The 26,483-nt window shown below is 38.5% G+C and overlaps 3 protein-coding genes and 3 long non-coding RNA genes across 9 annotated transcripts in view; 3 read left to right on the plus strand and 3 right to left on the minus strand.

The window, feature by feature from the left end:
• The window catches only part of LOC309475549, a 209,829-nt gene that overhangs the window by 125,934 nt on the left and 57,412 nt on the right, over window positions 1-26,483 (plus strand). The gene's annotated exons all lie outside the window — the stretch shown is intronic.
• On the minus strand, window positions 978-3,278 carry LOC309475548. The gene is made up of 3 exons (XR_014197714.1): window positions 2,334-3,278; window positions 1,525-2,206; window positions 978-1,291 (listed from the first exon to the last, which is right to left on the minus strand). It is a non-coding gene; the product is annotated as an uncharacterized lncRNA (long non-coding RNA).
• Window positions 8,084-14,991, minus strand: LOC309475521 (uncharacterized protein). The gene is made up of 6 exons (XM_082138348.1): window positions 14,954-14,991; window positions 10,992-11,095; window positions 10,574-10,897; window positions 10,223-10,351; window positions 9,875-9,978; window positions 8,084-9,470 (listed from the first exon to the last, which is right to left on the minus strand). The coding sequence occupies exons 2-6, from the start codon at window positions 11,014-11,016 to the stop codon at window positions 9,378-9,380; spliced, it is 675 nt and encodes a 224-aa protein (XP_081994474.1). The 5' UTR covers window positions 11,017-11,095; window positions 14,954-14,991; the 3' UTR covers window positions 8,084-9,377.
• Window positions 11,597-13,189, plus strand: LOC309476549. 3 transcript variants are annotated; one of them, XR_014198263.1, is made up of 3 exons: window positions 11,597-12,565; window positions 12,699-12,745; window positions 12,852-13,189. It is a non-coding gene; the product is annotated as an uncharacterized lncRNA (long non-coding RNA). The 3 variants fall into 3 exon arrangements; XR_014198264.1 differs by lacking the exon at window positions 12,699-12,745; XR_014198265.1 differs by lacking the exon at window positions 12,699-12,745 and having other exon boundaries at window positions 11,597-11,980.
• The window catches only part of LOC309475527 (ICOS ligand-like), a 104,707-nt gene continuing 93,704 nt past the window's right edge, over window positions 15,481-26,483 (plus strand). Inside the window, exons 1-4 of one of the 2 annotated variants that reach the window (XR_014197696.1) lie at window positions 15,481-15,631; window positions 17,060-17,100; window positions 17,982-18,302; window positions 18,457-18,671. Coding sequence is in view for 1 of the 2 variants with exons in the window: in XM_082138371.1 (XP_081994497.1) it covers window positions 15,618-15,631; window positions 17,060-17,100; window positions 17,982-18,302; window positions 18,457-18,677 (597 nt within the window). In the remaining variant the exon portion in view is untranslated. Of the gene's footprint in view, window positions 15,632-17,059; window positions 17,101-17,981; window positions 18,303-18,456; window positions 19,350-26,483 lie in introns of those variants that run through there. The other variant, XM_082138371.1, reaches the window with a different exon arrangement.
• LOC309475519 (uncharacterized protein) lies at window positions 20,778-23,208 on the minus strand. The gene is made up of 5 exons (XM_082138346.1): window positions 23,090-23,208; window positions 22,660-22,983; window positions 22,306-22,434; window positions 21,953-22,059; window positions 20,778-21,545 (listed from the first exon to the last, which is right to left on the minus strand). The coding sequence occupies exons 1-5, from the start codon at window positions 23,112-23,114 to the stop codon at window positions 21,453-21,455; spliced, it is 678 nt and encodes a 225-aa protein (XP_081994472.1). The 5' UTR covers window positions 23,115-23,208; the 3' UTR covers window positions 20,778-21,452.

Raw genomic sequence — 26,483 nt, forward strand, 5'->3', positions numbered from 1 at the left:
TTATTTTATTTCTTTCCCCCAAAAATAAAATAAAAATTCTTATACTGACCCCAAACTTTTGAACGGTAGTGTTTAATGTTACAAAAGCTTTAGATTTCAGATAAATGCTGTTCTTTTGAACTTTCTATTCATCATAGCATCATGAAATAAAAATGTAAATAACTGTTTTCAACATTGATAATAATCATAAATGTTTCTTGATCCTCAAATCATCATATTAATGATTTCTGAAGGATCATGTGACACTGAAGACTGGAGTAATGATGCTGAAAATTCAGCTTTGATCACAGGAATAAATTACAGTTTAAAATATATTAAAATAGAAAATTTTAAATTGTCATAATATTTCACAATATTACTGTTTTTTTTTGTTTTTTATCAAATAAATGCAGTCTTGGTGAGCAGAAGATACTTCTTTTAAAAACATTAAAAAATCTTACTGACCCCAAACTTTTGAATGGTAATATATATTTATTTATTTATTTGAATAGTAATTTAAAATTAAATTACATTAAATTTACCAAATAAGGAGCATCATCCCGTGAAGTGTTTAAACCCCAGCAGAAATACATGCTGCTGTTTCCATTTGAGGCTAAGAAAACTATGAGAAACTGACATACATAAAAGCATTGGTAATAGTATGTGGTTTAAGCTTAAACCTCCACTCTAGACAAAGGTGAGAGATTGTGTTTGTCTTTGGGTGTCAAATAAACAAGTGACCAACTAGTGGAACACGTTTCTGGTTTTTCTTTAGCACTTCAGTTGAGTTTAACCACACTATAGCATGTAGATAAAAAATTCTAATCTATATACGTAACATATATATTTAATGATTCACAATAAAAGTAACATGATAATTAATATACATACAAATATACAAATTATATAAATATCCATAATAATTATAATTTATAATAAAATTACCATAGAACACCAATGTATAAGTCAACAAAATTAAAATAGAAACTGTACAAAAACAAAGTGTGACTCATGCATTTCCAAAGATCCTTTTAGTTAATTTATTGAAGATTACAAACACATTTTTAAATTTGCTTAATGCAACTAAAGTACTAGGTCTTCTAGACTTGATAACTGAAAGAACATTAACCAATGAATGTGATAATGATCATTAATTTGTGTCTTTGTTCATAAAATCCTTAAATGATGGTTACACATTTACTTTATTGTGATGGCATTTTGTTTGGATCAAAAAGCTGATATGTAACTCGTGTCTGCAGTAGATCAGCATCACTGTGTTTTTCCAACATGTCTGTTTTTTCAACAGCAAACACTATAAGAACAAGACAGTGAATTCAGATTCAATATTTACTTACGGTTATATTATTCTTTCTTAAATTGTAGACAAATAATAGTCAAAAGACTATATAATGGTAAATTCACAATTACGACAACATCAGCTGAATATGAAGAGCATATTTATATTTATACTGTATATATTTGTTGACTAAATTACATTTCATTTGCTGTTTAAATTATTTTTTTTCATAAAGAAGAGTCACTCACCGATCAGCACAATGAGCAGAAGCCCGATTAACACAGCAGATATGATTATAATAATCTTCCATTGTGTCTGATTCTGATAAATACACTCCAGCGCTGTCTGATTGTGACACTCAGTTAGTTGAGTTGATTCTGTAAAGAAAGTGTCCATAATTACAGTAACAGTCTGGAGCACAACGACTGCAGTTTCAAATATCTGAATATAATATCAAGCTTATAATGTATTCATATCTGTGTGGAGCAACCAATGAAAATAAATAATTATGTTGTTCATGTGTAAAAAAATTTTTAAGTAGTGAATAAATAAGTAAATAACTGCACTAATCATCATTATGATCAATAGAGGAGTAAATGGACTCACCGGTGAAGTGCAGTCTGGTGCTGTTGCTGAGTTTTGGAGGTGTGCGTGTGTTCATACAGTAATAAACTCCTAATTCATCAGCAGTCACATTATTAATAAACAGATGGCGTTTAAATTGCACTGAATATTTCTTTCTGAATGTTGTATTAAAGTAAAAAGGTGATGGCGTGGTTGATATTGATTGTAGAATCACTGTTGGAGGATCTGGTGTTTTCAGTAAAATCCAATAAACCTCATTTTCATCAAGATCACAGTTTATGGTCACATTTGATCCCAAATCAGTGAGTTGATCTGAGACTGCAGCTCGACAACAGATTAATACATCTATAAGATAAAATAAATAAATACAATAGCATTATAATTACTCACATAAACCCACTGTGAATCCACAGCGTAAAAAAAAAAATATGACAAAGTGCATGTAAATATATTCATAATGCAATAAACTCACAAAGTAAAAGCTGAAAGATCCTCATGTTGTTGCTGAGTATTAAAATATTACATCCACACACCATTTAAGATAAACTCTTTTGCAGAGCTCTGAATCAAAGATAGGAACAAAAAAGATTTTTCCCACTTCAGTCAGACTAAGAGTAAGTGGGTGGACCTTGGTGAATTGAGTAGAGAGCTTCCATTTGCATCCTCTTGTCCGTCTACAGCATATCTTTTGCTTTGGTTTGGTTTGGCCACATACATCTGTGTTAGTCTTCTTTTGTAGTATTTTTTATTAAATCATATATGGGCAAGTTGAAAAGGTCAGAAAAAAACAAGCCTGCAACAATTTTAAAATACTTGACAAATCTCAGCATATAGTAAAAAAAAAAAAAAACAATAAGAATGGATCTAAATGCAGCAGTGCAAAGATTTAACAAAACTCAAAACAAACCACTCAGAGCAAAAGTCATGAACAGAACAACTTCTATAAACACAAGGAAAGCAGAAAAAGACCTGAACACACAGGGCTAAAATATCAAGGCAAAGTAATCAATGAAAAGAACAACAGATGCAACAACTCAAATAGCCAATGAAAAACCATGGTAACAAACATAGGAAACTGAACTAAACACGTGCAAAAACCACCCAAATCAGAAACAAGATAACACCTAACAACAAACTACCTCACTATTATTTTTCACTATGCATACTTTTTCATCTTGGTGAGAATTAAATAATTTAAAAACAAATGTTTTAATTAACAGAGAAAGAGAAATGTTTTAAATAAATAAATGAAACATCAGTTAATTGACAAACAAGCATACAAACAAACTATAGTCATATTTGAAAGTCATATTTGACCCTTTGTTTCTCTCTCTTTTTCAGTTTTTTGAAAGGTGATTAATAAGGGTGTTACTGCATTCTTTTCCTGCTCTCATAATGACAAACTAAAATAAGAGGAGTTTATGTAAGTCTGAGTAAACTGTAATTCTCAGACATTAAGCAATTTGAATTACTGTCATTGTAGTAAACAAGTAATCTGTAAAACCCATCCATCTCCATCCATCTTCTTCCACTTATTCGGGGCCGGGTCGCGGGGGAAGCAGTCTAAGCAGAGGTGCCCAGACTTCCTTCTCCCTAGACACTTCCTCTAGCTCTTCCGGGGGGACACCAAGGCGTTCCCAGGCCAGCCGGGAGACATAGTCCCTCCAGCGTGTCCCAGGTCTTCCCCGGGGTCTCCTCCCGGTGGGACGCGCCTGGAACACCTTCCCGGGAAGGCGTCCAGGAGGCATCCGGAACGGATGCCCGAGCCACCTCAGCTGACCCCTCTCGATGTGGAGGAGCAGCGGCTCTACTCTGAGCTCCTCCCGAGTGACCGAGCTTCTCACCCTATCTCTAAGGGATCGCCCAGCCACCCTGCGGAGAAAGCTCATTTCAGACGCCTGTATCCGGGATCTTGTCCTTTCGGTCATGACCATAGGTGAGAGTATGAACGTAGATTGACCGGTAATTTGAGAGCTTCGCCTTGCGGCTCAGCTCTTTCTTTACCACGACAAACTGGTACATCAACCACATTACTGCAGAAGCTGCACCGATCCATCTGTCAATCTCACGTTCCATCCTTCCCTCACTCGTGAACAAGACCCCAAGATACTTGAACTCCTCCACTTGAGGCAGGAAATCTCCACCAACCTTAAGTGGGCAAGCCACCCTTTTCTGACTGAGAACCATGGCGTCGGATTTGGAGGCGCTGATTCTCATCCCAGCCGCTTCACACTCAGCTGCAAACCGTCCCAGTGCATGCTGAAGGTCCTGGTCTGATGGGGCCAGCACGACAACATCATCCGCAAAAAGCAGAGACAAAATCGTGTAGTCCCCAAACCTGACACCCTCCGGCCCCTGGCTGTGCCTAGAAATTCTGTCCATAAAAATTATGAACAGAACCGGCGACAAAAGGCAGCCCTGCCGGAGTCCAACATGCACCGGGAAAAAGTCTGACCTACTGCCAGCAATGCGAACCAAGCTCCGTACAGGGACCGGACAGCTCTTAGCAAAGGACCCCGGATCCCATACTCCCAGAGCACCCTCCACAGGACGCCGCGAGGGACACAGTCGAATGCCTTCTCCAAATCCACAAAGCACATGTGGATTGGTTGGGCAAACTCCCATGAACCCTCCAGCACCCTGGAGAGGGTATAGAGCTGGTCCATTGTTCCATGACCGGGACAAAAACCGCACTGTTCCTCCTGAATCCGAGGTTCTACTATCGGCCGTATTCTCCTCTCCAGTACCCTGGCATTGGGAGGCTGAGAAGTGTGATCCCCCTGTAGTTTGAACACACCCTCCGGTCCCCCTTCTTAAAAAGAGGGACCACCAACCCCGGTCTGCCAGCCCAAAGGTACTGTCCCTGAACGCCACGCGATGTTGCAGAGGCGTGTCAGCCAAGACAGCCCCACAACATCCAGAGACTTGAGGTACTCAGGGCGGATCTCATCCACCCCCGGTGCCTTGCCACCGAGGAGCTTCTGAACTACCTCGGTGACTTCAGCTTGCGTGATGGACGAGTCCACCTCCGAGGCCTCAGCCTCTGCTTCCTCAATGGAAGACGTGTCGGTGGGATTGAGGAGATCATCGAAGTATTCCTTCCACCGTCCGACGACATCCCCAGTTGAGGACAACAGCTGCCCACCTCCACTGTAAACAGTGTTGGTAGGGCACTGCTTCCCTCTCCTGAGATGTCGGACGGTTTGCCAGAATCTCTTCGAGGTCAACCGGTAGTCCTTCTCCATGGCCTCACCGAACTCCTCCCAAGCCCGATTTTTTGCCTCCACAACCACCGCTTGGTTTGAAAAAGTCTGCTTGGCCTGCCGGTACCCGTCAGCTGCCTCAGGAGTCCCTCAAGCTAGCCAGGCCCGATAGGACTCCTTGTTCAGCTTGACAGCATCCCTTACTTCCGGTGTCCACCCGTGTGTGTCCGGTGTCCGGGTTCGGGCATTGCCGCCTCGACAGGCACTGGAGATCTTAATGCCACAGCTCCGAGTGGCCGCGTCGACAATGGAGGTGGAGAACATGGTCCACTCAGACTCAATATCTCCAGACTCCCTCGGGATCCGGTCGAAGCTCCGCCGGAGGTGGAAGTTGAAGATCTCTCTGACGGGACTCTGCAAAACGTTCCCAACAGACCCTCACAGTACGCTTGGGTCTGCCGACTCTGTCCAGCTTCCTCCCCTGCCATCGGATCCAACTCACCACCAGGTGGTGATCAGTTGACAGCTCCGACCCTCTCTTCACCCGAGTGTCCAAGACATACGGCCGGAGGTCGGATGAAATGACCACAAAGTCGATCATCGACTTCCGGCCTAGGGTGTCCTGGTGCCACGTGCACTGATGGACACCCTTATGCTTGAACATGGTGTTCGTAATGGACAAGCTGTAACTAGCACAGAAGTCCAATAACAGAACACCACTAAGGTTCAGATCAGGGGGAGCGTTCCTCCCAATCACGCCCCTCCAGGTGTCACTGTCGCTGCCCACGTGGGCGTTGAAGTCCCCCAGTAGAACGACGGAGTCCCCAGTCGGAGCACTTTCCAGCACCCCTCCCAGAGACCCCAAGAGGGCCAGGTACTCTGCACTGCCGTTCGGCCCGTAGGCGCACACGACAGTGAGAGACCTATCCCTGACCTGAAGGCGCAGGGAAGCGACCCTCTCGTTCACCGGGGTGAACTCCAACACATGGCGGCTGAGCTGGGGGGCTATAAGCAAACCACACCAACCCGCCGCCTCTCACCATGGGCAACTCCAGAGTGGTAAAGAGTCCTTCCTCTCTCAAGGAGTGTGGTTCCAGAGCCCAAGCCGTGTGTCGAGGTGATCTCGACTATCTCTAGTCGGTACCTCTCAACCTCACACACAATCTCAGGCTCCTTCCCCGCCAGCGAGGTGACGTTCCTCGTCCCTAGAGCTAGTTTCCGTGTCCAGTGATCAGGTTGCCAGGCCTGGCTCCAGGGTGGGCCCCGGCTGTGCCATGCCGAGCGACGTCACGGTCCTTGTTTTTGAATTCATCATAAAGGGTTTTTGAACCGCTCTTAGTCTGACCCGTCACCTAGGACCTGTTTGCCGCGGGAGACCCTACCAGGGACATATAGCCCCGGAGAACATAGCTCCTAGGGTCGTTCGGGTACTCAAACCCTTCCACCACGGTAAGGTGGCAGTTCAAGGAGGGGAATCTTTAAAACATTTAAGTTTAAAAACTAACATTTATGAGTACTGTGGACGTATTCCAATTAAGGCCACAAAATATGTTTGTTTTTTAAATCATGGTTTAACTTAAGTTAAGTTTAAAAAGTAAGTTACCTGGTTGCCTTAAAATTTTGAGTTCATTGAAATAAAAAATTTGAGTTAATACAACAAAGATAATTAATGTGGATAAGATAAAATAATATTTTGAGTTTCTATTCATTAAACCAATCTCCTAAGTTGATTTGACAAATAATGTGATAAATCATGAAAATACAAAATAAAATAAAATTTTTTTTTTTTTTTTTTTTACAGTGTAGCTATCTGAAACTTTATTTAATTGCATAAAACCATTAACATCAGAATCTTAAAACTGCCAGCTAGCAATAGCACAAGCACACATAGTTAACTAACACTGGACTGTAAAACTATTATGTCCCATTTAAATAATGCAACATAGTTTTAATGTTCTTTGGCATATCCTCAGAAATAGACCAAACCACAGTCTCTACAAAAACAAAAATCCCAACATAAGATTAAACACTAGATCTAATTTAACCATGTGCAAAGCATGCATGGAAAGTGAAATCTGCTGTAACTCGTTCAGTTTCTCATTCAGATATCAACCCTGAACCCCTACCTACATGTGAATCACTGTCTAGAAGTCTTCTGTCTTCCTCAGTCTTCAGTGATCATCTCCTCTTCAAGCCATCCTTTCAGTTATCTGTAATCTCTGCCTGCAGATAAGATTCTCCTTCCAGTTTCATTTTATATGATCTACATTCCAGTCAATCACCTGTTTACATCCGTTTGTGTTTGATCTTTGTCTGCATTCTTCTGTTCCATGACAGTAGTCTTTGATTAAAATGAACTTGTTTTATTCAGTAAATTTGATGTAAGGTTTTGGGTCAATGACAAATGTTTTTCTTTTCTTTTTTTTCTGACAGATGTGATTAATTTATTAAATCATGACTCATAACTAAACAAATTATTCATGAATAAGGGTGCATGTGCTCTGCATTTGTTGTGCTTCTTTACTGATATACATTTTTCTTTGCACTTCCTGCAAAGTCTTCTGTACTTTTTTTTTGGGACACTAACCAAATGAAATCTAAAGTTAAAAAAATCCACAAACCTTCCCTTATAGACATAAATATTGCCCCATTTTAAATATCTCAAGATTAATGCACATAAAATCAGATATTTTCCACTGTTTTCTGTACAGTGATGAGCCACTCTGAACTGAATGACTTGCAGAGTGAAGCAGGGAAGCTCTGAATGATACAAGTTCAAAACCATTTACCAGCAAATGTTCAAAAAGATCACATTAACTGGATACAGAAGCGGTACGATCTGTAATGAAAAGGAACAGCATAATTGTTCTTATTACATACAGTACTTTTATATGCACATCTACAATGTCACAAAATCATCTATCACAAAAAAGTGCTGTGAGACTGGGTTCAGCTCTGACTTCACAAAGACTGTAGTGTGAATGTTCATTTTATGATTTCTTTTCACTTTTTATTTGGTCATAGATAGTAGGCCTATGACTATGTAAAAGTGTTGCTATGAGAAAGGGCCACCTAAAAATGTACTCTCTCTCTTTCTGTTGCTCATGATTCAGTAGGCCTACTTCGTGTCCTATATGTTTCAGACCCCTGGCCTAGATTCATGTGAAACTGCTTTGACATTTGCAGACTAACTGCAGTCTTACCATTCACAGCAATAGAAACTTTCAAGTGCGAAGGAGCTTTTCATGTTACAAAACAGTTGTCTGATGCTCTGGATATTAAATGGGTTGATCTAGATATTCAGACAAAGAGTGTTTCAACCCCAGCAGACGTAGTGCAGTGCTGTTGTTTCCATTTGAGGTGTACACAACTGTGAGAACTGAGATACATGAACATATAAATGTATTGGGGAAACACTGCACTCGGTTCATGATTAAACAACCTCAACTCTAGACAAAGGTGAGAGACTCTGTTTGTTATTGGTTGTTTAGTGACCAAACCAGTGGAACGTTTAGCACGTTTAGTGGTTTCGGTTTAGCACTTCAGTTTAACCACACGGTTTAGCCTTTGAATGTAAAAACATTTATATAATAAGTATGATCATTTTAAAAAATAAGAAGGATGATAAAACTTGCATTATGTTTTTTATTGAATACTCTTTCACATAAGATATTCACATTATATTCCACAAGACAAACTAATAATTGAATTTACACCAATGATCCTGTTGACTTTGCAAGCTCTTGGTGATTTCAAAAAACAAGATATCAATACACTAATTTAATAATATAGCCTTTATAAAATTTTTTTATTATATACTAAAATATAGTAAATCATTTGAACCATTTTACTGAAAATAAAAAAGTTACCAGTATAAAAAAAAAACAATACGTGCAAAAGTGTGCAGTGTTCATTCATGTCACAAGGCTGAAGAACGTTACCTGCTTTCACCCTGTTTTTATCATAAGGACGATATGCAAAACATTAGAGAGAGAGAGAGAGAGAGAAACTTCATTTTCCAGCAATTATCTCTCTGAGAACTTGAAGTACTGAAAACATTTTCTTGTCACTACATTTGAACGATTTTTGTTAAGTAAATATTTCAGTAATACTTATAATTATAATAATTGTAATAATATTCGAAAGATTCCATTAAATCTCACCCAAATGAACATGAACATGTTTGAGTAAATGACAAAGAACAGTAGATCTGCAAAGTAACACTTAGAATTAATGCACACACTGTTTTAAGTTGTAAAAAACAACAAAAACTTGCATTTTCAGCTTGTGATATAGATCAGTCACTCGTGTGTTCATGACTTCGGCAGGTTTAGTGCCGCATATGTGCTGTTGATTTGGCTGGAGCGAATATTTCTCCGGATCTTGGTAAAATCCACCTCAGCATACTGAAGAGCAAAGAGGAAAACAGTATTAGGAGTTCAGCTGCAGTTGTTGCTGAACCAAAATGAATTTCATAATCTAAACAATAAGTTTGTTCACTGTAAAAAGTGATCAGTTGACTTAACTTAAAAAAAATTGAGGAAAACCGTTGCCTTAAATTATTAAGTAAATAAATCTCATGCTTAATCGAAAACATTAAGTAATGTGGAATTGTCAAGTTCACATTACTTAATTTCTTTTAATTAAGCATTACGTTTGTTTACTTAATTTTAAGGCAACGGGATTACTTAATTTTTTTAAGTAAGTGAACTGAACACTTTACAGTGTTGAAATACAGTCAACAAGAATTATCAAGAATTATCAAGACAGAAATAAATTTGAGTTCTAATGATGGTTTGCAATATTTCACCTGTAAGTCCTCCTGATGCTGTATAACCCGCGTCTGCTGATCAGTGTTGAGTTGTGATCGTTCTGCAGACCTTCTGTTTCCAACAACAAAAACTTTTAATAGTCCTAAAAATAAAACAGCCAAATTAGATTCAATATTTACCAAAGGTTGTATTATTATTTCTTAAAATATAAAGTCATATTTGAATACTCAAAACTGCCAAATTAATTACTGAATAGTCAAAATAAACAATTCTAAATAAAGAACTTTTACACAATAACGCCTGCCAGTGGAGAGGAGAATCATATTGATATTTTTACAAATGGCATGTTTATATTTAATTTTCTAAACTAAAGAAGAGTCACTCACCGATCAGCACAATGAGCAGAAGCCCGTTCATCAGAGCAGATATGATGATAATAATCTGCCATTGTTTCTGATTCTGATCAGTAAACTCCAGCGCTGTCTGATTGTGACACTCAGTTAGTTGAGTTGATTCTGTAATGAAAGTGTCCATAATTACAGTAACAGTCTGGAGCACAACGACTGCAGTTTCAAACATCTAAATATAATATATAGCTTATAATACATTCATATCTGTGTGGAGCAACCAATTAAAATAAATAATTATGTTGTTCAAAAAAATCTGAAGTAGTGAATAAATAAGTAAATAACTGCACTAATCATCATTATGATCAATAGAGGAGTAAATGAACTCACCGGTGAAGTGCAGTCTGGTGCTGTTGCTGAGTTTTGGATGTGTGCCTGTTTTCATACAGAAATAAACTCCTAATTCATCAGCGGTCACATTATTAATAACCAGACGGTGTTTAAATTGCACTGAATATTTCTTTCTGAATGTTGTATTTAAGTAAAAAGGTGATGGCGTGGTTGACATTGATCGTAGAATCACTGTTGGAGGATCTGGTGTTTTCAGTAAAATCCAATAAACCTCATTTTCATCAAGATCACAGTTTATGGTCACATTTGATCCCAAATCAGCGAGTTGATCTGACACTGCAGCTCGACAACAGATTAACACATCTATACGATAAAAAATACAATAGCATTATAATTAAGATCACTGTAAACATAATAACAAAACAATTAATGACAAAGCATATGTAAATAAACTCACAGAGCTGAAGCTGAATGATCTTCATGTTGTTCTTGTCGAGATTTAAACACTTCAGAATGATTCTGTTTCCCTCCACACAACATTAAGATGAATCTACTGCAGCTCTGAAGAAAACACAGGAAGACAAAAACCTTCCACATCAAGCAGAGGAAGTCTAAAACTCTGACCACAATACATAATGCCCCATTATCACTTCACAAAATTATTTTTGTGCTTTAATAACCACTGTTTTCATAAGACCTTTGTTAGTGTTAATCATATTAAAGTGACATGTTTGTGTTTGATTAAACTGAGTAACTGCAGAGAAACATCGACTAAATCTCTGGATCAGTTACTGTCACACAAAACTTCAGGACTGATTCTGTGGAGTGAACAAACTCACAGTTTCTGAGCTGGTAGACAAGACCAAACTAATCCAACACGGTGTGGGTCACGTTTCATAAACATTCTCTGTCAACTCAGGGTTTGATCTTGTGTAGGCCTATATGATGAATCTTGAGTGAGTGTGTGCGCATGAAAGTGCGACATTTTACACTTAACAGCCAATCACATGAAACACAGAGAGAGTCAGTCAGTAACAGCTGCCATCCAGTGGTGAGAGCACACAGTGGCTGCGTTCGAAACCGCATACTTCCCTACTATTTAGTATGGGAAAAAGAGTAGGCGAGCGAAAAAGTATGTACGAATCCAAAAGAGTAGGCGAGAATTACCTGGGTGACGTATTAATTATCGCGAGATTCGGACTTAAGTGCGTTCGAATATGCCTACTTTCCTACTATATAGTAGGCGAAAACAGTACGTGAAGGAAGCAGTACGTTCGAAACATCAGTATTCATAAAAGAGTAGGCGAGAAGTTCCCGGATGGCTTACTGCTTCCACACAGATTTTTGAGTGCTGATCCGTGGATACTCTTCTATCCCAGGAGGCCACGCGAGAGGATACGTCATTATCAAACATCGCGGAGATCAGCGACGCGGGTGCTTTCAAATGTGAGTAAACACGGTTCCTTGTGTTAAAATTGCATGTGTTGAACTACTGTAGAGTAAACTGTTGAATTGTTGAAGGTGTAAAGACGTTACACAGTATAGTATAGTTGTGATTTTGCTGTAAAAACACGTTTTACTATGTATAACGTTAGCTAACATGGGAGCTCCAGTAAGGACACGTAAGTTACGTCTCTAAAGTGGATTTACATAAACCATATACATCTTAAAGACAGTTATTTAAAAGGTCTATTTACATCTGACAGGAAAATCTTCAGTAAGTATTGCAGAAGAGCACATCACTACATGAAATAGACATCTGAGTGATGAATGTGTACTAGAACAAATCTATATAGTAACTAAACATAAGTTATCTATTTTATTTGTCCATTACTGTTGATAAATTGAGGAACATTTATGTTGGATAAAAAGTTAAAACAACCTCAACATGTAAATGTAGTGTTGAGCTCATAAATCACAGAGGTAATGTGAAACTTGTCTGGATGTTACAGGGTCGGATGAAAAACGTGTGTGTTTATGCAGTGGAGGAGAGTGGCTCATGAAGCAGAATGCTGCCATCAAAGGCTTTGAGTGAGTATACTACAGAAATAAATAACAACAACTATTTAAATATTAAGTTGTAGTTTATTTTAATTATTGTAATTTCAAACAGAGCTATTACAGCACTTTTCTGATTCTTGATTTCTGTGCATTTGCCACAAAGCTTTTGTGGTGGAGCAGGACCTGCAAGGAAAGATGATGGCGGCATTTGTGAAAAAAAACAAACACGTTTTTGTCTTCTAAATAATACTGAAATCAAATGACATTGTGCGGTTAAAATGACTGTTTTTTGTGTTATGTTTGTGCATTTTTGTAGGATCTGAAATGTCAGCAGGCTGGTGTGAGCACTGAGGATGAGGAGCCCAGAGCTGAATCCTGGAGATGGTGCCATGGATGAGACCTCCATCACTCCACCTGCCCTTCCAAGACCCTCCATCACTCCACCTGCCCTTATTGCCTCAGATTGTGGAGCACAACACTATACGCAACAACCTCAGGCACGAAGGCACGGCTCACCTCTGGTGGTCAGCTGATTCATCAGAATAAAGCCTCAGAATGGGAACCGCTGTGTTGAGATGGCAGAAGGATGTGGGGTTCAGCACCTGTAGTCTACATACATGATTGTAGTTTGAATAAAGCTTTGTTTCATGTGTTGACTTGTATATGCATTTGTTTATTGTGTGATGGTGACTTTGATTCATTCTTTTACAAATGTATTAATATTTCTCATTGTTGTCAGTAAATAAAATATAAATATTTAATGAATGCTTTATTTATTGTTTGAATGAAAATGTAGATATGTTCACTATATACACATCTAGAGTGTATTCATGCATAGCTATGTCATATGACATACATTACATTTTGTTTGTTTTATTGAATTATTTTCAGTAAAAATTAATATAATTAAGTATTGGTCAGCATTTATCGTTGTTATTATTGTATGTTTTGGGGTGGGATAGCAATACAATTCATTCTGGGGTGATATTAATTTTTAACATTAATGATACTTACATTTTTCGAGTATAAAATCAACAGTTTTCTCCAAAGGCGAATCTTCGCACAGCTGCCCTTTGTGCAGACATTACAAACGCTGAGGAAAACCGTTCTAGGTAGGGCTGTTGAGTTACTGATGTTATGAGGTGTATATATATATATATATATACACACACAAACACACATATATCAATCATGGGTTTGCATACATAATATGAGATTTTATACACAGGAAAAAAGAACCTACAAGGTTGAATATCGTAATATATATTTTCTTAAATAATTAGTTATAATACACTTAAAAAAATCATTTTTTGTTATTTATAGGCTAGGCCTGAGGGATGAAACGAGAGTTAAATTCATCAAGAAAAAGAGGAAAACATAAAGCAGTTAGCCACTTTTGCTTGTGGCTGAAAATGTTTGGATATAAAATAAAGAAATTAACAACATATTCAAGAGATGACAATTTGGGGATTTTGTAATAAAAATAAATAATATCGTTAAGGATAAAACGGTGGGTCACATTAGTAGGGTTAAATATAAGAACTTAAATCAACCCTAAATGTATTCACAACATAAATGGGCAGCAGTTTCTTCAAAAAGACCACAAAATGAGCAAGTTTAATCAATATCAAGATATTTACAGATAGATGAATTAAACGTGTCGTTCAAATTTTTCAAGTTGTGGCTCTTGTGATAACGCGTCGTAGGTCACATGATAACGTCAACATGGCAGATGTCCGGTTCGCATTCATACTCAACGAGATCTGGCTATAAAGTACCTACTCTTTTAGCGCTCGTTAAGTAAGTACTTATTGAAATTAAGTACCTACTCATTGAGTATGCGGTTTCGAACGCAGCCAGTGTGTGGATCGAGTGGAGAGTTACAGATCTCAGCCTCTAGAGGGCAGTAGAGAAGTGCAGTATCTATAACGACGTAAATAATTATATATATATATATATATATATATATATATATATATATATATATATATATATATATATATATATATATATATATATATATGTGTGTGTGTGTGTGTGAGATTATTAAAATTATAAATGAATGAATAAATAATTAAATAACAAAAGCAAATATATGTGCTTTTGTTATTTATGTGCTATTTATATTTAACAGTTAAAAAACTAGCAAACACATGCAATCAAACCTATATGCATACATAATATTTTTCTGAAAGTAGCCTATATGTCTACAATTTGAAATGCAAATTAGTCCATGCTGTATGTTTGTTATGCTTCTCTCTCTTTGCTGGTTGACAAAGGAAGCAATCTGGTTTTAGCCACATTTTATAATTGACATATATAGGCTACAATATGGTTAATGTGTTGGACATGTGCTGGATGGTAAAACACTATTTGATATTCGTCCGTGTGCGTGGAAGTCAGGTTGACGTCACTTACATTTGACGAAATGATGGTGCGTTCAAGTCATCTCGTATTTGCGAGTTGAACGCACATGAACGCCACCACAATGTCGTAAATACCAGTGGGGAGCTCGGGATTTTCTTTAAGCTCCGATCTTTACGAGTTGTGGGCGTGTCAGTGAGAAACACGGCGGAATACCACAATACCGAAAGGTATTTAGCAGTGATATTGTCAGGCTTTTCTATTTACAGCGAAGTAAGCTAATTACCTGCAGGGAATATGATGGAATTATAATATAACAATGTAGGCTATATATGTAATGATAAAGTTTGCAGTGGCTTCATAAATGAATTAAAAACATAAAAAAGCAGAGCACACCTGATGCACATTTCTTTGTTCTTCATTTTCTAGAACTATAGAAACTTGCTGTATTTTTGTTTAATTAATTAAGAGAAAGTACACCACCATCTTACTCCGAGGAAAATGACTTGAACGCACATGCCGTCGTAAACACGACTTCCCACGTAAGTAGGCTACGAACTTCCCAGAAGGATTTGAACGCACCATGGCATGACTCATGGCATATTGATGCGGAAGTTGTGCGATAGTCTACTTTCTGTTTTAGTATCTGACCCTAATTTCATAAGTATTTATACGTTATATATTTTAAAACAATGTATGTGAATAATTACAGGGCACTATGATGATCACCAGGTAGGATGATTTCTGAATGAAACGCTGTTTGGATAAAGGCGTGTAGTTTACTTCCTTCCAGACAGCACTGAAGCGCTGGTGTTTGCTTTTGGTCTGGTTTATCTGCTTTGGCCATCGACTGTTTTGTTTAAACAAACCTTTAACGGTGACCGCATTGAACGTCATGAATACATTAACATGGCTTGGTTTATAAAGAGGTGTATCTGCAGTAGCTACTAACATTTTAACTGAGTCACTTTGCATTAGTGTTAGCATTTTGTATTAGCCTACGTTCTCAGTGCATGTGCAGTTAGTTTTAGTTTATATATATTTGATTTGCCTAGCATTACAGTTAAGGTTTTCCACAAAGGTCAGATGGGTGAAGAGACAACTTAAGATCAACTGCTAAACTGTAACAATTTAGAAATTTTAACCTGTACATGATGATGATGATGCAACATCCAATATATTATTAAGGGAATAATTGGAATATTTGCTAAATTAGTTGTAATTTTATGGATTTTAACAGTTTAGTTGAATAATGATGGTCAAATGACAGAATGTATTCAAAGAGAGATTCATCTGAAGCACACTATATGAGTTAGGCTATAGGCCTATGTTTTATTTATTTTTTGATGAAAATAATTATCAATAATAGCAACAGACTATGAATGATTCCATTTAGTTGGCCTATACATAGGTGATGATGATTAATGAAAAAGTTAAATTGAAATAATAACTACATGGATTATAATAAGTATTGATTAAATTCACCATGGAACCAAAATTGACAGTTCTTATATTTGTATGGATTTACAGTATTTATTATAAATGAATCATATCATTATTTTAAAATTCATGTTTCCTTGTGTGAGGGCAGAACAAACTGTCACTCACATAAGTTCGACCAATAGCAAACCACAACCACCCACAATCAATTCCCTATGGACAAAATCCTACAAAATCATTTTTTTCTTATTCGAGAAGCCATTTCACTCATATATACGTCACAATAACAAAGAAAAGATTGTCGCAACTTCCGTTTCATGCCAACTTTAAATGAAGTCATTCTGCCCCAGTTGTGATGGGAGATCTTACATAACAGTTCACTTCAAAATAAAAACAAAATATATAATTTATTTTAATTTTTTTACAAAATCTACATAAAAAACTGTCCACAAACAGTCAAATTCACAGATAACTGTTACCAAATGCCCCAATAACTGTTCAGATAGTATAAATCTTACAAATATTGAAGCTCTGATTAATAAGAGCAAAACCATTCAATGATTGTGTTGAGATGAGATTTACTGACTTCTATTTTGTGTCTTGCACCTGGTTTTCATTAATTTGGGTGCGTGAGCTTTCTATGAATGTTTAAAAGTTGCTTGCAAAATGCTCTTCTGGTCGAGGTTAAGTAAATAGTTTTTTGTGTGTGTGTTTCTGCAGTTTCAGCTTCATCTGTGTGTTTGCAGTGCTGATAAACAAAGGTGAGGACGAAACAAACACTTAAAGGGATAGTTCACTTTGAAATTAATTTTTGGTATGTTTTAGCTTACCTCAAGGGCATCCAAGATGTAGGTGTCTCTTTTTCCGCAGTAGTTTCAATTTTGATATTTTTAGGTCAAACCGTTCTTGTCTGTCAGTCATATAATGCAGGTCTATGGTCACTGTCTCAAAACACAAGCACAGAGTCCAAATTAAAACAATTCCCCGTCGTCCAAATTAAACAATTCCCCATCGTAAGTACACATTGATGGCCTAAGACACGAAACGAGCGGTTTGTGTGAGAAAACGAACAGTATTTATATCGTTTTTACCTCTTATACGCAGCCATGTCCGAGTGATCTGACGTGTACGCAGACTGGTGCATAGATATATACACTAGATGTCGCCTTGTCTACGGCAGTTCATTGGAACGAATGTCTTTAAGGCGACATCTAGTGTATATATCTATGCACCAGTCTGCGTACACGTCAGATCACTCGGACATGGCTGCGTATAAGAGGTAAAAACGATATAAATACTGTTCGTTTTCTCACACAAACCGCTCGTTTCGTGTCTTAGGCCATCAATGTGTACTTACGATGGGGAATTGTTTAATTTGGACGACGGGGAATTGTTTTAATTTGGACTCTGTGCTTGTGTTTTGAGACAGTGACCATAGACCTGCATTATATGACTGACAGACAAGAACGGTTTGACCTAAAAATATCAAAATTGAAACTACTGCGGAAAAAAAGACACCTACATCTTGGATGCCCTTGAGGTAAGCTAAAACATACCAAAAATTAATTTCAAAGTGAACTATCCCTTTAAACTGCATAAATGGTAGACTGTGTGCTTCCAGTTAATGTTTGTGTTGTTTCAGTGTCTCTGCAGGAAACAGTAGAGGCTGTTATTGGTGGTTCTGTTCTCCTGCCGTGTTCTTCCACTAAAGTTTTTAAACTTCAAGACATTAATGTACACTGGAGACACAATGGCAGCAAGATTGTGTGTGATATAATCAAAGGCCGTCATTCAGAGACACAGGACCCAGACTACAAGAACAGAGCTGAAACATTCCCTGATGAGTATGAGAGAGGAAACTTCTCCATCAAACTCAACAGTCTCACTTACACTGATGCCGGAGAGTTCGGCTGCCTCATATCACACTCATCTGAGCTTAGGACTGTACAGCTGATCATCAATGGTGTGTGAATCTTGTTTATTAATATATGATTAGAAAGTTGATGTTCACTAGTGATGCTCCAGTCTGAACGCAGCTGTATATAAATTATAGCCGGATCTGTTGTCTTCATCACAGTGCAGTCATGTTGTTTTTCTTTACTTTTTTTTTGTTGCAGAATCATCAGCAGAAAAAGAAATTGATCAAGGAAACCAAAGAGAAAAAACTGGACCAGATGTGGTGACATCATCGCATTCGCTCTGGGTTTACATTGTATTACCTGTAGTGTTAATAGTGCTTATAGCTGGTTTAATCTTTCTCTTGAGAGAAAGAATCCACACTGCCTTATTCTCTTCTGAAGAACAACCAACAGAGACAGAAATGACAAGTCAGGTCTAAAAGCTTGATATTTTGCTCTATAGTGTCAGTATATTTCTGCCTGAACAATTCTGCACCACAAGTGTTCTTTCATCATGTTGTGTTTGCCAGTATTTTTTTTATTATTATTATTTTGTTGCTTTTTAACTATACATATGAACATATACATTTCCATGTAACAGAAGGCAAGAAAAAAAACAGCCTCTCAGTATTTTACATTGATTTTCTATACCTCCTCTTTTCTTAGTCTTTATTAACACCTAGTCCACCACATTTTAAGAACGATCTGAAAGGTCCCAAAACTCCCTCAAAATTTTATATTTGTCCCTTAAAATATAAGTCATCTTTTCCATTGACATATTTGTTACCATTTCTTTTAGCCAACGTCCTATTTGGTGCACAAATATTTTTCCAATTTAAAGAAATAAGCCGTTTTGCTTGAAGAATGCATATATTTATAAATATACACTCTTTCTTTTTTAATTTGATCTCCTTAGGAAACAAATGTAATCGGAAAAGTAAAGTTGACAATGGAATGTTAACATCAAGAATCTTCTCTATCATTTCTTTCACACCTTTCCAAAAATGTTTGACTTCTTCGCACTCCCATATGCAATGATTGTTTGCCAGTATTAAATGCATTTTGTACTCTTTATGTATTATTTAATGTTTGATAAAATTTCATTTACTAAATTTACTGATTCATTGATTCCTGTTATCACATATATTACGTTCATTCACTGTAAAAAAAAAATTACATCCCCAAGTCAAAAATTTCAAGTGACCGATAACATCTACATTTTTCAATTAGTCTGACGTATTATTTCTCATTGAGCCAATGTTAACAGACTATTGCAACAAGAATTTCACCTGGGCCAATTGAAAAATTTAGATGTTATCGTTCACTTGAAATTTTTGATTTGGGAGGGTTAGAATTTTTTTACAGTGTTCCCAGTCTAGGGATAGGAAGGAGCAACAAAGAACATTGTGGGGAAAGGAGGAACAACATTGTTGATACAAAATAAAATGAAATTTATTAACACACGGAAGCAAACAGAACTTCAGGAGGATAATCTATTTAAAGTAACAAAATTATTATTATTATTTATTTTTTTCACTAAAAGTAAACATCGGGAAAAGTGAACATTTTTCATTTTCTCAAAATTTGTATGTATTTTTCATGTTAAAATATGAACTGCTCATCGTTCACTGATTCATTAATTCCTGATATCACATAATATAATTTATTTATTTATGTGTACTTACAGTGTGCACAAGATAAACAGATAAACATGTTGCTCATGGTTGAGATCTGACTGATGTCAGAAGAACACAACTACACTAAACACACTCCACAAATACATGCAGTCTTTGTCTTTAACCTTTAACACATTTGCATCATGTGCACGACTCCAGATTGTTCATTTACATGTTTTCCGACACCAGTTTAACCTTGTTTAATAAATATCTATACAGTCTTTAAGACTTTTATGCATTTTTACTTATTAATCACATTTGAAAATCTTTTTGAGACCAGTTATATTGACGCGCTACAGCATTTTTCCCGCATCAAACACATAAAGTGTAACTCACGTTAAAAACAAAGGAAATTCCTGATGGAACCATGAATGGCTAGATTCATGTGAAACTGCTTTGACGTTTGCAGACTAACTGCAGTCTTACCATTCACAGCAATAGAATCTTTCAAGTGCGAAGGAGCTTTTCATGTTACAACACAGTTGTCTGATGCTCTGGTATTAAATGGGTTGATCTAGATATTCAGACAAAGAGTGTTTAAACCCCAGCAGACGTAGTGCAGTGCTGTTGTTTCCATTTGAGGTGTATACAACTGTGAGAACTGAGATACATGAACACATAAAGGTATTGGGGAAACACTGCACTCGGTTCATGATTAAACAACCTCAACTCTAGACAAAGGTGAGAGACTCTGTTTGTTATTGGTTGTTTAGTGACCAAACCAGTGGAACGTTTAGCACGTTTAGCACGTTTAGCACGTTTAGTGGTTTCGGTTTAGCACTTCAGTTGAGTTTAACCACATGGTTTAGCCTTTGAATGTAAAACAATTTATATATGATCATTTAAAAAAATAAGAAGGATGATAAAACTTGCATTATGTTTTTTTTTATTATTTAATACTCTTTCACATAAGATATTCACGTTATATTCCACAAGACAAAATAATAATTGGATTTACACCAATGATCCTGTTGACTTTGCAAGCTCTTGGTGATTTCAAAAAAGAAAATCAATACACTAATTTAAATTATATACTAAAATATAGTAAATCATTTTAACAATTTTACTGAAAATAAAAGTTACCAGTATACAAAAACCAATACGTGCAAAAGTGTGCAGTGTTCATTCATGTCACAAGGCTGAAGAACGTAACCTGCTTTCACCCTGTTTTTATCATAAGGACGATATGCAAAACATTAGAGAGAGAGAGAGAGAGAGAGAGAGAGAGAGAAACTTCATTTTCCAGCAATTATCTCTCTGAGAACTTGAAGTACTGAAAACATTTTCTTGTCACTACATTTGAACGATTTTTGTTATTTAAGTAAATATTTCAGTAATACTTATAATTATAATAATTGTAATAATATTCTAAAGATTCCATTAAATCTCACCCAAATGAACATGTTTGAGTAAACGACAAAGAACTGTAAATTTCCAAAGTAACACTTAGAATTAATGCACACACTGTTTTAAGTTGTAAAAAACAACAAAAAAACTTGCATTTTCAGCTTGTGATATAGATCAGTCATACTCGTGTGTTCATGACTTCGGCAGGTTTAGTGCCGCATATGTGCTGTTGATTTGGCTGGAGCGAATATTTCTCCGGATCTTGGTAAAATCCACCTCAGCATACTGAAGAGCAAAGAGGGAAACAGTATTAGGAGTTCAGCAGTTGTTGCTGAACCAAAATGAATTTCATAATCTAAACAATAAGTTTGTTCGCTGTAAAAAGTGATCAGTTGACTTAACTTAAAAAAAAATTAGGAAAACCTTTGCCTTAAAATTATTAAGTAAATAAATCTCATGCTTAATCGAAAACATTAAGTAATGTGGAATTGTCAAGTTCACATAACTTATTTTTTTCAATTAAGCATTATGTTTATTTACTTAATAATTTGAAGGCAACGGGTTTACTTAATTTTTTTAAGTTAAGTCAACTGATCACTTTCTAAAGTGTTGAAATACAGTCAACAAGAAATCTCAATAATTATCAAGACAGAAATAGATTTGAGTTCTAATGATGGTTTGTAATATTTCACCTGTAAGTCCTCCTGATGCTGTATAACCCGCGTCTGCTGTAGATCAGTGTTGTGTTGTGATCGTTCTGCAGACCTTCTGTTTCCAACAACAAAAACTTTCACTAGTCCTAAAAATAAAACCGTGAAATTGGATTCAATATTTACCAAAGGTTGTATTATTCTTTATATTATTAAAATATAAAGTCATATTTGTATGCACAAAACTGCCAAATTAATTACTGAATAGTCAAAATAAACAATTCTAAACAAAGAACTTTTACACAATAACTAAATCGCCACTTGTCATGATATTTTTTTTTTTTTACAAATGGCATAATATATTTAATTTTCTAAACTAAAGAAGAGTCACTCACCGATCAGCACAATGAGCAGAAGCCCGATCATCAGTCCAGATATGATGATAATAATCTGCCATTGTTTCTGATTCTGATTAATAAACTCCAGCGTTGTATGATTGTGACACTCAGTTAGTTGAGTTGATTCTGTAAAGAAAGAGATCACAATTACAGTAACAGTCTGGAGCACAACGACTGCAGTTTCAAACATCTGAATATAATATCTAGCTTATATTCATATCTGTGTGGAGTAACGAATGAAAATAAATAATTATGTTGTTCATGTGTAAAAAAAAATCTGAAGTAGTGAATAAATAAGTAAATAACTGCACTAATCATCATTATGATCAATAGAGGAGTAAATGAACTCACCGGTGAAGTGCAGTCTGGTGCTGTTGCTGAGTTTTGGAGGTGTGTGTGTGTTCATACAGTAATAAACTCCTAATTCATCAGCGGTCACATTATTAATAACCAGATGATGTTTAAATTGCACTGAATATTTCTTTCTGAATGTTTTATTGAAGTAAAAAAGTTGTTTTGGTGTTGGGAATGATCGTAGAATCAGTGTTGGAGGATCTGGTGTTTTCAGTAAAATCCAATAAACCTCATTTTCATCAAGATCACAGTTTATGGTCACATTTGATCCCAAATCAGTGAGTTGATCTGAGACTGCAGCTCGACAACAGATTAATACATCTATAAGATAAAAAATACAATAGCATTATAATTAATATCACTGTAAACCTATAACAAAACAATGAATGACAAAGCATATGTAAATATATTGATATGTAAAACTCACAGAGCTGAAGCTGAATGATCTTCATGTTGTTCTTGATTAAAACACTTCAGAATGATTCTGTTTCCCTCCACACAACATTAAGATGAATCTACTGCAGCTCTGAAGAAAACACAGGAAGACAAAAACCTTCCACATCAAGCAGAGGAAGTTAAAAACTCTGACCACAACACATAATGTCCCACCATCACTTCTCAAAATAATTTTTACTTACTTACTTACTTAACTTTATTTATAAACCACTTTACAACTGCACCTGCAGACCAAAGTGCTGAACAATCAGCAGCTTAAAAACAAACACCACATAGAAACGTACTCGGTTACTAACGTAACCTCGGTTCTCTCTAGAAGAGGGAACGAGTACTGCGTAAGATATCTTACGCTAGGGGAAAATCCTTTTCCGCGAGATATTGAAGCCAAAAATTATCCTTAATTTTGTAATAATGCAAAACGCGTTGCAGCAGCAATGCAGACATAGGCGAGACAGCTCGCGCGCCTATTGGCTGCTCTGCGGCAACTGCAGCAGCCTATCGAGCGAGGCCTGGCGTGACGTCAGACCCAATCAGGGCACTTCGCGCCCGCTGCGTCACGTCCCGCCGAAATGGGCGTGGTCTAGGCCTATAAATATCGCTCGCAGGCAGCTATTATCTGGTTTTTCATCATCGAAGCAACCAGAGCGTGTGCATGCACGGCAAGATACGCAGTACTCGTTCCCTCTTCTAGAGAGAACCGAGGTTACGTTAGTAACCGAGTACGTTCTCTTACGAGAGGTCTCTCGTACTGCGTAAGATATCTTACGCTAGGGGACCCAATGTAAAACGCCGTGCATGCTGAGATCTGACACCAAAGACCCAAGGGCGAAAGCCCGGGGTACATATAGTGCACAATCACTCAGTGAACTCACAGAGAGTCCGGGAAGAAGGAGGGGTGCAGCCTCACTTTTCCACGTAAAGTAGCGTCGATGGGACGCGAATTTCATCATACAGACAGGGCGGGGTACGGCCTGAACTGATGGGGAAAAATGTGGGTCTTACACAGTTTGCCCAGCTTTAAACTGTCGAACATTGAGCTGTGCTCAGCAAACGCAGCATTCTGAGCTGAACGCATCAGGTCAGATAATACTGGTAGTTTAGACCGACAGCAGCCTGGCCTGCAGGGCGGGAACCTCTAGGTTATAAAACCTTATAAATGTAGACGGGGAGGCCCAGCCTGCCGCCATACAAATATCTTGCAAGGCAATCCCACTTGACCAGGCCCACGAAGAGGCCATGCCTCTCGTGGAATGCGCTCTGACACCCAAAGGGCACTGCATGCCCTTGGAGGCGTATGCCAGCGCTATAGCATCAACTATCCATCTGGATAGGCTCTGTTTCGACGCGGCTAGTCCCTTAGAACGTCCGCTAAACGAAACAAAGAGCTGTTCCGTCTGTCTGAAAACAGACGAGCGAGACACATAAGCTCGTAATGCCCTGACTGGGCAAAGGAGGCTCGCGTCTCTTTCCTCATCAGGGACCGGTAGGGCTGACAGAGAGATAATCTGCGCCCTAAACGGTGTGTTGAGGGATTTTGGAACATAACCGTGCTTAGGTTTGAGTATAACTTTTGAGTCATTGGGCCCAAACTCCATGCACGCCGCGCTCACAGAGAGCGCGTGCAGATCCCCTATGCGCTTCACTGAAGCGAGAGCCAGCAAAAACACCGTTTTGAAAAACAGGTGTTTCAAATCGATTGACTGTAAAGGCTCAAATGGCGCACCTTTCATGGCTTCCAGAACCGTAGAAAGGTCCCATACGGGGACTGAGGGAGGTCTGGGAGGATTCAGTCTCTTAGCTCCTCTAAGGAAGCGGATGACTAAATCGTTCCTTCCTATTGACTGACCAAGCGTTGTTTCTGAGAACGCTGCTATAGCCGCCACATAAACTTTGAGCGTGGAGGGGGCCCTGCCCCCATCCAACAGCTCTTGTAGGAAGGAAAGCACCTCCGTCACACCACAGTTTGTGGGTGACACCACGGGCTGTGCACCAGCCCGAAAACACAGACCATTTCGAAGAATAGAGTCGTCTTGTAGACGGAGCTCTAGCCTGCGTGATCGTGTTTAATACTCCTTTAGGGAGTCCAACATGTACCCGTTGATGGCCCAGACATGAAGGGACCATAGTTCCGGGTGAGGATGCCAGATCGAGCCGCGGGCCTGTGAGAGGAGATCTCTCCTCACTGGTACTGGCCACGGGGCAGTACTTGCTAACTGCATCACGGCTGGGAACCAAGGTTGGTTTTTCCAGAACGGTGCTACCAGCAGTACTGAGCATCCTTCTTCCCTGATCCGTTCTATCACCTGAGGCAGGAGAGAGACGGGGGGAAAAGCATAGAGCGGGCGGCGGGGCCACACATGGGCCAGCGCGCTCCTGCTCTTGGAGAAAAATTCTTGACAGTGAGCGTTTTCTTGAGACGCAAACAGGTCCACTTCCGCTCTGCCGAATTTCTTCCACAGCAGATGGACTGTCTGTGGGTGTAGAGACCATTCGCCTGCCGGAACATTGTTCCTGGACAGTCTGTCTGGTCCTATATTCATGATCCCTGGCACGTGCGCTGCTCTGAGCGAGCGCAGGTTGCACTGAGCCCATACCAGGAGGCGTTCTGCCAGCCTGTACAGTTTCTCGGATCTGATGCCGCCCTGGCGATTTATGTAGGACACCACAGACATGTTGTCCGAACGGACCAAGACGTGGTGACCTTTTATTTGGGGACAAAAACGCGTCAGCGCGTTGTCTACTGCCAGCATTTCGAGGCAGTTTATGTGCAGGAGCTTCTCCCGTTCTGACCACTGGCCGAAGAACGGTCTGCCCTCGAGCAGCGCTCCCCATCCCGAGGTGGACGCGTCCGTGGACACCACCTTCACCCTCGAGGAAGTCCCCAGGCTTACACCTGATTGGTACCAGTCGTTCGCTTTCCAGGGTTTCAGAGCTGTAACGCATTTCTGATTGACCCTGAGGCGAATCAAACCGGGTGCCCACGCTTCGCGTGGGACTCGCGCTTTCAGCCAAAACTGCAGCGGGCGCATGCGGAGCAGACCCAGCTGGAGCACTGATGATGCTGAGGCCATGAGACCTAGCATCTTCTGAAATCTCTTGAGCGGGACAGACGCGCCGCAGCGAAAAGAGTTCGCTGTGCGTCGAATGTCTACCGCGCGCTGTTGTGATAGTCGCGCTATCATGGATAGTGAGTCCAGTTCTGTGCCCAGGAAAGATATTTTCTGACTGGGTGACAGGGAGCTCTTCGCCCAATTGACACTCAGACCCAAATCCTCGAGGTGATCGAGTAAAATGGTCGTGTGTTCTATGAGCACTGCGCGAGATTGCGCTAGAATCAGCCAATCGTCCAAATAGTTCAGCACTCG

Source organism: Leuciscus leuciscus, assembly GCF_965113295.1.
Source record: "Leuciscus leuciscus genome assembly, chromosome: 15".
In the NCBI taxonomy this organism is placed as follows: Eukaryota; Metazoa; Chordata; class Actinopteri; order Cypriniformes; family Leuciscidae; genus Leuciscus; species Leuciscus leuciscus.